The sequence below is a fragment of the Medicago truncatula genome, chromosome 1, assembly GCF_003473485.1.
Source record: "Medicago truncatula cultivar Jemalong A17 chromosome 1, MtrunA17r5.0-ANR, whole genome shotgun sequence".
In the NCBI taxonomy this organism is placed as follows: Eukaryota; Viridiplantae; Streptophyta; class Magnoliopsida; order Fabales; family Fabaceae; genus Medicago; species Medicago truncatula.
The window spans coordinates 27887618-27899864 of NC_053042.1; the positions used below are offsets into that span (position 1 = coordinate 27887618).

The 12247-nt window shown below is 32.1% G+C and overlaps 1 protein-coding gene across 1 annotated transcript; it reads right to left on the reverse strand.

Annotated features, from left to right (window-relative positions):
• Positions 1 to 3314: 3314 nt before the first annotated feature.
• Positions 3315 to 3761, reverse strand: LOC25483607 (protein DOWN-REGULATED IN DIF1 11). Its single transcript, XM_013612302.1, has one exon. The coding sequence runs from the start codon at positions 3759 to 3761 to the stop codon at positions 3315 to 3317; it is 447 nt and encodes a 148-aa protein (XP_013467756.1).
• Between the last annotated feature and the right edge of the window lie 8486 nt (positions 3762 to 12247).

Consider the following 12247-nt stretch of genomic DNA (forward strand, 5'->3'; position numbering starts at 1 on the left):
CTTCCACCACCAGTGGCGGATCTTCATAAGGACCTGCAGGAGCCATGGTACCCCCAAATCTGTTCGACCCATTCCATCCTCTTTCTTTATATTTCTGTTATATTTTTACTATTTTGTTAAAAAAAAAAAAAAAAGCTCTTATGCGGATTCGAACCCACATCCCCCTACTCTACAATCAAGCAAAATAAATCACTGGACCAGTAAACAATTATTAATAATATTGGAAAATTTTATGGTGAAGTCATAAGAATGATTTTTTTGGTGAAGTTAACACTACAACATAAAAAATATAACGAGTAACACCCCACTATTTGTAGAATGACATCAAAAGTTCAGCCCTCATAGTATTATCAATTCATCAGGTTAACAAGACTACACTTAATATAATTTTATCATACCTTGTTCTAAGCATAACACCCTACAAAGTGTAACACTTAAGACTATCACATAATATCATCAACTCTATTTGCATGTTAAAGATTTCAACGATAAAATAGTACCTGTAAGTCCAAGATGTTGCAAGCATTACTAGATGAATATACTATTGATCATTAATCAGTAATCAACAATTTAAAAATGAATCAAACATTAAAATCAAAATTAACTTTTTTAAAAAGGTCAATTTCCTGACTGCACCATAGAAGCTCCCTTATTATATTTCCTTCACATAATTTAATATATATTTCCTACAATTCTGGCACCCCAAGAAAACATTTCAAAAGATCCGCCACTGTCCACCACCTTACCAAAACGTGATATGGCAAACTTATATTCATACCACACATGTATCGGAAACCCTTGACTCTTAGCCATAGCTCACACCCTTGATAGACTAATATTGACATCCAAGGAGTAAAACCCTTGAACCATTGAGACCACCAGCTCTTTTTCTTCAAAAGTGACTCCATAAGGACCTCCATAGACTCAAATCCATGCAGCAACATATCACCACCAATAGGAATCACTGTGACTCCATCAAAACCAGCAATAACAAGTTTTTGTTTGAAACTTTGCAGAAAAATATTGGGGGGAAGACAACCAACAATAGATTTTTCCAGGAACAACAATTTTCCGAACGACACTGGAACCCATAAAAATTCCGACATCACACCCCTTACACGTTCCGGCGACCCAACAGTCTGTACAAAAGTTCTGCCAATGCTTGTGACAATGCCCAGGTGGCTGCAGAACACAACTTAAGGAGTTAAACGACAAAACATTCTCCATCTCTCCTAAAATTCTAGTGATGGTATTTTGAAAATGCTATATCCTAGTATGGGTTAATGCTCTCATTAACGTATACAGCCTAGTGGTGTTTCTGGTACTTTTGTAGTTAATTTTTTTTAAAAAAAACTCCAGAGAAAAATTACATTTATAACCATTACATGTTAATTTCAACTTTATAAATAAATCACAGTTACTTTCGATCCCCTTTTATCGAATATAAACGACATGTGACCCCATATAAAAATAAAAATTCAAATGTACGACCGTAAAAAATGAAATATTACTGACCACGAGAACAACAAATTCTAGATCACACCGAACAAGAATCATTGAAATTCGACCAAATAAAAAACATATTCATCATTTATAACCAAACTAAAAACAATTAAATGAAAAACTATTGTCTTAGTCACAGTGCTCTAGCCTGCCTCCTCCTTTTAGCCATCGTATATGTAGTGGTTAGGAGCATCTCAGTCCTAATACTTAAGAGAACATCATGCAGGACATCAAATGTCTCGCCATCATGCAACCCATATCCACCAAGTTTATGCAATTCATGATGATCATCAATGAATCATCAGGATTATCTCCACATTCCCTGGAAAAGGGGGATCTCCCTCGATAGGTAACATTATTTTTTAGTGAGATACCCGATAGGACAAGACCACGTATCATGGAATGCGTTGCCATGGTGACTCCACATGCAGACCCAGGTCAACCTCATGTATGATGTACAAAAAAAATCCAGGAAGGCCTGAACTACGTGGACTACACCAAGAGCATGCACAACTAGTGGATGTTTGAGAATGTCCTGCACACGCTTGTAATGCCTCTTCACCCAATCTAGCAAGTAGTGGTACATCTTCCCTCGGTTGCATATGATCTAACCAGAGTACCAGCATATCTCCTCGAAGAGTTGCGTCTCCCAATGATCGTCATATGGGCTGAGTATGACATCGTCCACATCTAGACGGCCAAGGATCAATCTGTAAGGCTCTGGTGTTGCTCTTGTCGGAGAATATTACTCCCATGCCTTATATTTATTTTTCTCCTCCTGCATCCTAACTATAGTTCCAAGTTAGTTGCCTTGGTGAGGTGCTCCTCAAATACGAGCATCAATCATGGAAAACTTATATGTGCACCAAACAGTTTCGCGCACTCCTTAATCATATAATGCTCAACAACACCAAGTAACTATGTCATGTGCTCAACACCTTGGTCTTGGGAGATCTTTTCTATGTGAGTCAACACTTCCCCTTCCATTGGGATATGTGGAAGACATGACACATCATCCAACGAGATGGTCATCACACCAATAGGCATATGGAATTTGCTAGTCTCCTTATGCCACCCCTCTGACAAAGTGGTAGGCATGACATGAACCAGATTGTGAGCCCTGTCGTAAGCAATGGGGCAAAACCAGAAGCCATAACTGGATTCCATAACCAATTCAAATGCTCAGGTGGGTGCGTAATTGCACCTATCTTCTTCCCATGACCGATTCATTGGAGTACACACTCGTGACTCTAAAATACAAAAAAAAAAGAAGTTAAATAAATATAAAGTAGAATAAACACTTGAAAGTTAAAAACACTTGAATAATAAACTAATATAATTACACTTTCATCGAGGTTCATCCAAATCTTGTGGGCAGCAAGATTTACGAATGAGGGTAGCAGATATAAAGTGCATAATTATAATCATACACCACCCCCTGAAGAAACTTTGTAAACGAAATGATTTTTTTTTTTGAAGTTACAAACGTAGCCAAAATTAAAATGTAGCGGCATTCTTTGTATGAAGCAGGAATTTGATCATGTACGGCCACATAACTTCAACCCATTAGTTTTTGGTGAGTGAGGAAGAGAAATTGAAAAATTAAAGTGAAGAGATAAGGATGAAAGAAAAGATCTAAGCATAGATAGATAATAAGATCCCAAGACCTAAAATAAAAGAAAGATTACATGAACATTTTATTGAATTATTGAAAGCCATCGGATTAAGTAAAATGAAGGGACAGGATTTGATGATAAAATCTATTTTGACACTTTGCTGTCAATTAATCATCAAAGATATGTTACATTAATTTAAACATTATATGGAGGTTCAGCTTCTACTTCTACTGGAATATTATCTTGTGCCCTAGATGCACAATCATTCCAAACTTGCTCACTCCTTTCCCAAATTGAAATTATGTTTTTCTTGAATTTTGGAGATAACAGAATATATTTAACAAGGTCATCATGGCAACTTTTTCCCAAATCTTTCACAAGATTTAAACAACATATATTGCTATAAGTTGTATTACCAAAAAATACAGTAGAAAATATCTCCTCACCACAAATTGGATATAGCTGGTTAGCACAATTAGTCAAATACTTCTGATATGAAGTTAATGGCTTTTCTGTATAATCAAATTCAATAGGAGATCCAATTGGTGGATCAGTAACATCATCAGAAAGTCCTGTTTGGACTAACAAAGCAAAACTAGCTATAAATACCAACATGATGCAAACAGTGTGGGACGCAGCCATGTCTTATAGAGATATTTTTGTGAGAAATATTATCTAAATGCTTTGGTGATGACTGCTCAAGGGAAAACCTATATTTATAGTTTCATACAACAAACACTCGTTACTGAAAACACTAACGAAAATAAAAAATATTAATCTTTGTAAGTTTCTTTTTTTCTTTTATGAGAATCTTGTAAGTTTCTAAAACACAGTATGCATGTTACAACTTTAATTCATTTAAACAGTTATATATTATATAAACAAATCATGAAATTTTAAAAGCAAAAGTTATGTTATTATATATTTTTTTCGTAAATTGCAAACACTAATCCATTAAATCTTATAGAATCAAAATGGACGACAAACTCTCTCTAAGAGATTTTACGATGATACATGTCCAAGGCTGAATTCGAACTTGAAACCTTAGTTAAGCTGAAAACAACCCATGTTATATCATCTACGCACTCTTGTATGTATATAATTGTATAAGAATTCCAGAACCATGCATGTTGAAGAGAAACAATAAACATTATTAATTAGGATCTATGTCTATTTACTGGGAACTTCTACGGTACACTAACAAAATGAGGTGTTCCGGTACTCCTGCTTCTTAATTTTATAAATGAATGATAATTTTTTATGTAGTAAATAGCTATTTGTCAATATTTATATTTTATAGAACAACATTTCATAATAAAAAACATCATTTAATTGTTTATAAGAATCATAGTAACTCTTTTTACATATTATCGTAAAAAATAATGAATGTTCTCAATTACGAGTGATAAAAATTTAAAAAAATAAAAAATTATTTCGTTGACACTTTTGATGAATAAGATTTAGTTATTATAATTATAAATGATAAAAAAATAATATTTTTCTTCAAAAAACAACTCATTTAACTATGAATTTAAATAATGAGTGTACCGGTACACTCAAATATAGTGGATGTACCATAGAATTTGCCCTTTTTTAAACCTAAAAGAATAATTTATATCAATTATATGTCTAACGTTTATTTAGGCCTAGAGAAAATTGTGACGTGGGGCTATTTTTAAAATTTATAGTAATAATATTTTAACCTGCTACTCTGTATCATAAAAGAAGCATCTTGTTATTCCGTACCTTAAAATAAGCATCTTGTTTTACATTAAATTCCTCGCTAATTACACTTAATCCGAGATTTAATTACACATAGTTCACTAACCTACATTATATATAAAAGGGTTAATGGTGCTTTACCCCCTGTAATATATGTCATTTTTTATTTTCCCTCCTATAAAATATTTTTTTTGATTTAACCCTGTAAAATATTATTTTTTTGGAATACCCCCTAATTATAGGTAAAAAAAAAACGAAAAAATTCTGCAAAAAAAAAAAATAAAGTCGTTTTTTTATGACCTATTAGGGGGGTATTTCCAAAAAAAAAAATTACACGGAGATAAATCAAAAAAATATTTTACAGGAGAAAAACCAAAATAACCTATATTACAGGGAGTAAAACATCATTAACCCTATATACAAAGGTGAGTTTGACAAGATGTTGCATCAACAACTTGATCTACGAGCCTCCTACGTTTCCACCTTGTTTCGACACTATTTATATCTCCTAAGCTTTAACTCTCTAACCTTAGTGCAATATATATTATTTCCTTTTAGGGTTAATGGTTCTTTAACCCCCTGTAATATAGGTCATTTTTTGTTTTCCTCCCTGTAAAATATTTTTTTTTATTTACCCCCCTATAAAATATTTTTTTTTGGAATACCCCCTAATAGGTCATAAAAAAACGAAAAAATTCTGCAAAAAAAAAAATAAAGTCGTTTTTTATGACCTATTAGGGGGGTATTCAAAAAAAATATATTTTACAGGGGGTAAATCAAAAAAAATATTTTACAGGGGAAAACAAAAAATGACCTATATTACAAGGGGTAAAGCACCATTAACCCTTCCTTTTATTATTACTAGCGAAAAGATGGTACTCATGTGCCTGTCTTTCCGCTTATTTTATTGCGCTAACTTTTGAAAATTATGAATGGTGTCTTTTTATGAAATTTTGATTTTTATTAAAAGTAAAACAATGTTGCATTCAAGTTATAACAAAGCAAAGTTCCTTAAAAAAAAAGTTATAACAAAGCGAACTAATCATGATTATCTATTTCAGTGACACCAACAATATAACAAAAAAATATAATCAAAATTATTTTTTTAATGACACCAACAACAATCTTTATTATAGAAATTTTTTAAGGGTATAATTGGGATAATGAAAACGTAAGTATAAATATACTCATTTAGTTTGTTACACTTTCTAAATGATAAAGAAAAAAAAAACAGATATATATATTCATATCGTTTGTTACATTTTTTTAATATTTAAATTTAATCTTATATATTTGTTACATGTGTTATTTGTATTGAAAATTGAGGACATTTTTGGAAATATAAAAAAATCAGCCCAAAAGAGCTTAAAATTGTTGTTTTCTTTATTACAGTATAGATTATTCTATTTTAATGGTCGTTTATTTTTCATTATGTCACTCATTAAATTAAGGAGTTGGCTAGTTGTATTCTCTCATGTAAAAGGAACATCATTCTCATTGAAATAAAATATACTCACTCATAGATTAATTTCTACTTGACATTAGAGCCTTGATTTTGGGGGCATGGCTTTCGCATAAACCCTAGCCTCCATCATTATGGTTGTTTTAGTTTTTCTAGTATTTGATATCCACCAAACATTGTTCATCACAAGCAATGTTCATACCGCGTGCACTGTTCACCTTGTTGACACTGTTCATATCATGATCATTATTGTTTACCTGCGCACTATTTGTCAAAAAAATTCTCAGAATCGTAGCTTGCAATTTCACAGTCGGATCAAAAGGTGAAAATAGAAAGAGGATGAATAAATCTAAGGCCAGAAGAGACAAGGTGCGGCAAAATGTGATGATGGGTAAGACAATTTTCAACTCATCAACCAAAACTCGTACTTGTTGGAACAAGAGTGGTATACAATTCCTCTAGGGTTTTGATGATAACAACGTACTGAAGATCTTTTAGAATACTAACATATGTTCAAGTGTGCAAAATCAAAGAATGAATCTATCATTAAAGAATGAACATATGAAGAGCATCAGAAGGACCAAGAGAAGCTTAGAAGACTATGGTAGTATATCTGAATAAAGGTCAATGATAAGTCAACGTCCTTAGAAAAAGAATGCCTCATAAAAGCTAGAGAGTAACCTCAACAGATTCTGTGAAGTTGACTGCCTCACTTGGATGGCACTTCTGAATTGAGAAAATCATGAGGGACCCAGAATCCATATAGGTTTTTCCTTCTTATGTGAACCATATCTATCATAGTATCTGATAGAGCAGTTATTTTGTCTTCTTATGTCTACGTGTCGAAAAAGACAAAGGACCTCAAGAACAAAAGGGATGCAACAGATAATTCTACTTTCAACAAAGGAAATTCAAAGGACTTTTCAACATAATTATACGTAGCATGCAAAGGGCCAATTTCTTAATTGAAGCTTCTCAACGACTCTAATTGCACTGACACTCTTCTCCAACGTCTCTCAAATCCCTACCTATATACGGAGTTGAAGACCTGAAGAAGAACTAACAACTCTCTGCTATTTTACTGTGTCATTATTTTGTCAAATCAATTAGCGCGAAAACACATAGGATTTTTGTATTCAAGTTTATACCTTAGAAATCCTAAAGAGTGTGTTCATTTGTTCAATTTACACTACCATTGTTAAATTCAGTGTAAAAACAAATTTACTTGTTTACTTTTGTAAACATTTAGAAAGTCTCTCGCCTGTGTGCCAAAGCATACAAGTCTCTTGGTGAAACCTTGAGAACCTAGGAAGTCTAAATCAGTTGTGATTGAGCAAAGGAAAGTCTCTTGGAGTTGTCCTTGAGCAAGGAAGTCTTTACGAGTTTTCCTAGAGCATGAAGTCTTTAGGTTGTGTCCTAGAGCAGGGAGTCTTGAGCAGTTGTGCTTGAGCAAGGAAGTGTAACGCCCTCTTTAATTATTTTATAGAGTTTCGAGTCCACTTTGATGATTTATGTGATTTTATACGATTATGTGATGTGTTGATATTTTATTTAAAGACTTATTTTATTAATTACTAGGATAAGATTTGAAAATAAAATAAATATTGAGATGTGGGGCTGTTTGGGAATTTAGAAGAGTTTAGTGGAAATAGAGGAAATAAGATAAAGTGGATTGGGGAGAGATACAAGGAGGAAACTAGGTTTAGAAAAGTTTTTACGTGAAACTGCTTTTTGGAGAAAAAGGGAGAAAACGAGAGAAGAGGAGAACCAAGAGGGAGAGAGACCGTCGATCATCTATACTAAGGTAAGGGTGGGACTAGCTTTCTCTGATAATGATTGTATAATTCTGAAAAAAGGTTTAACCTTTGTAGTTGTTGTTAGTTTTGATGTTATAGAGATTAGGGTTTTATGAACATATGGGTAGTGAAGGGTTTTTGTTTTTTATTTTTTTTCTTTCATGATCTTCGCCTTGATAATATGATGCATGTATGTGTCTTGAGTTCTTTATATTGTGCCTCTGCGCGAATATTTTCAATTTTGCTTCTCAATTTCCTTTTTACTAGCTGGAACCCGTCATATTTTGTTGGAGAGTGAGGAATTGTTACTTCTCTTTTGTTTTGGTTTATAGTGTTACATGGGTTCGGGATAATTAGTTAAGTGTTTTGGTATGTCCTACGTATGATTAACTTTAGAACTAGGAGGAGTCTAATACGAGAGACCTGTAATTATTTTAGAATAAAGTCTTGAACATGTGTTCTTTATGTAATAAATGTTGGGAAGTGCCATCTTTGGAATGCAGATAATTAGTAAGTAATATGTTAACTAAAGCATATGTTTTTGTTAAAGAGGTATGATATTCATACGATTTTTCTTTCTAAAATTTTGACTTAGAAATTTTATATTAGAATTTTCAACCTTATTTTAAAATATAATCGAGTATCTTATCTGGCTGAAAAGGGATTTTCGGTTTATAATCGGTTTTCCCAGATAAGGTACAAATCGAAAATCCATTTTCAGCCAGATAAGGTACTCGATTATATTTTAAAATAAGGTTGAAAATTCTAATATAAAATTTCTAGGTCAAAATTTTAGAAGGGAAAATCGTATGAATATCATACCTCTTTAACAAAAACCTATGCTTTAGTTAACATATTACTTACTAATTATTGAAAGCCATCGGATCAAGTAAATGAAGGGACAAGATTTGATGCAAAATCTGTCAATTAATTCTGTCCCAATAAATAAATTATTAAGCATCAAAGATAAATATGATCTCCTAATGTTACATTAATTTAAACATTATATGGAGCTTCAGCTTCTATTTCTACTGGAGGTTCAGCTTCAACTGGAGGTTCAGCTTCTACTTCTACTGGAGTATTATCTTGTGCCCTAGATGCACAATCATTCCAAACTTGCTCACTCCTTTCCCAAATTGAAACTTTGTTCTTCTGGAATTTTGGAGTTGACAGAATATATTTAACCAGATCATCATGGCAGCTTTTTCCCAAATCTTTCACAAGATTTAAACAACATATATTGCTAAAAGTTTGGTTACCAAAAAATACATTAGAAAATATCTCCTCACCACAAATTGGATATAGCTGGTTCGCACAATTATTCAAATAAATCTGATACGAAGACAATGGCTCTTCTGCATAAATATATTCAGTAGGGGATCCAATTGGTGGATCGGTAACATCATCAGAAAGTCCAGTTTGGACTAACAAAACAAAACTAGCTATAAATACCAACATGATGCAAACAGTGTGCGATGCAGCCATGTCTTATAATATAGAGTTATTTTGTTAAATATTATCTCAATACTTCAGTGATGACTACTCAATGGAAAAGCTATATTTATAGTTTCAAACAACCAACGTTTCTTGTATTTAATGTTTTAGTGTTATAATTGTATTAATGTTTGTAAGTTTCATTTTTTTTTTTCTTTTATGAGAATTTTGTAAGTTTTCTTGTATCAATGAATTTTGTAAGTTTCTAAAACACAGTTATGTTACAACTTTAAGTCTTTTTTTTTTAAGGACAACTTTAAGTCATTAAAATCATCATATTTTATATAATTAAATCATTAAATTTTAACAGGAAAAACAATTGTTTAGCAGAAATTATGTTATATATAATTCTAGGGGCAAGATCAATTGACATTATGGTGTCGAAAGTAATAATATGATACCTTTGATAATTTTTTACCGCATAATCGTATTACAAAATTGATTATTGCAAGATATTATAACAAAAATGATGTCTATAAAATTTGATATTAATTAGATGTTATTTGATATGTCAACATGATGCCTCAAAATTAACTCGTTTTTAAAAAGTTCATAATACGTTATTTTTTATATATCTCATTGACATATTCTAATACATCAAAATTTACATATTCTAATCAAATTAAAACTCTGCGCTAATTTTAAAAATTGACCCCAAATAAAAAATTGTAATTTAAAAAAAAATATGTATTCTCTAGTTAAATTATAATTAGTCTCTCTCACAAAAAAAATTATAATAGTCAATGAAATTCTATATATGGAAATAATAATCCATCTCTTACAAAAATCTTAATATATCACGGATACTATTCAATAGCTAAGTTTCTAAATAAAATGCTTCAGTGGTATTTTTTTTTTTTGGCTTAAATATGTATTTCATCCTTGCAATTAGGGGTCGTTTAAAAATTGGTCCTTGTATTCACTAATCCTTGCCAACTAGCCTTGCAATCATTAATCATTTAAAATTTCATCCTTTGACCAACTTAATCACTGTCACGTGTGAAATTCCAATTTTGCCCTTAAGAAGAGGACAAAATATTGAAGAAAGAATTGGAAACCCAAGGGTAAAATTGGAATTTCATGTGCGACAGTGATTGCCACGTCATCAAATTAGTGATGTGGCAGTGATTAAGTGGGGAGAGGGACGAAATTTTAAATGATTAAACAATGCAAGGGTAAATTGCCAGGATTGGCGATTACAATGACCAATTTTTAAACGATCCCTAATTGCAAGGATGAAATACAAATTTAAACCTTTTTTTTTTTAGGCAAATGGGGTGCAGAGGGAGAAACAACTGCAACACCCTATATAAAAATAAAAAATAAAAACAAGAACATAAAGAGAATGGGAATCTATACCAAAACCTTCTCAAATGATTAAACAACAAAAAACTGGGGGACAAACGCCAGATCCAGATAACAAGAAAATAAAAGTAAAACAAACAAAGTGGAAAAGAAGATGAACATGAAAAGTAACTCAAAGAAAGTTGATGAGTCAATCAGGTAACCTAACCTTAGTGCGAGTATTGTGTGAACCCGAAAACCCTTCTGCTTACCCTTCTTATTTGTTGCTCTAGACTCCACCTCAATGAAGGGTTCTTCAAAAACAGTAGAAAGGTTCCTCAAATAATTGATAGCCACCTCTCTCTCTTCCTCATCTGAGTAAAGTTGAGGCCCAATGTTTGTAGCATGTTTTCCATTCCAAAAATGTTGTTGCAAGATCTCCAAGTCATGAGCGACATTTGGGTGTAAAACCTCGTTTCTGGAAGGATTAATGACGACGTCACTACAAGGACGAACAATGTGTAAATCAGGAGATTTGTCACTCTGTTGATCCTCTACTTGTTTCTCAGCCAAATCAATGGTAAAATCATCTTCTATCTGTAGTGGTTGCACATGAGTTGTTCCCACATAAGTGCTAGGAAGAAGCTCATTCTCAAAGATTATAGGATCTCTAATAAATGCACTAGATGTTTCATCTCTAGATCTTATTATATATATAATAAAGGGATCTTCAACTGTCATAGTATTGTTGCCGCCTTGCACTTGATCCACAGTTCTTTTAGGAACAAAATCTTGTTTGAGTTTTTTTGCACGGTCAATTTTGGTGATAACCTTCTCAAGAGCATTTGCATTGATAAAGTATTTTTTACAATGATCAAAAAAATGGCAAGTAGAATTGCAATTGAAACAAAAGTATTTCATTTAGTTTATTTATTTATTTATATATTTTTTGGTAGTCAATTCAGTTTATTTTTAACTGTGAAAAGTGATGGTAGTATTTCTTTCAAATATTGAAAAATAAGAATTTTGTATGATTTTGTTACTAAATCTAGATTAGCATAATTTAATAAATGAAATATGTGTAATTTTATAACCAAAACATCTATAATTTCACAACACATTTATTTCAATAACTAAAAATAGACGACTCAAAGGTAGACAACCTCAACCTGAGTGTGCCACATATTTGAGTGAGCTGGGATTATCTACTTTTGGGTTGTGTATATTTGGTGACTTTGACTATATCTATCTCTTAATTTAACTTTCTCACTCATTTAAATAATTTATTTTATTCATCAACATATCTATAAACTACACTAAACGTACCAAAAGTACCAAACAGTAAAGGTTCACAACTCTCTCTCTCCCGC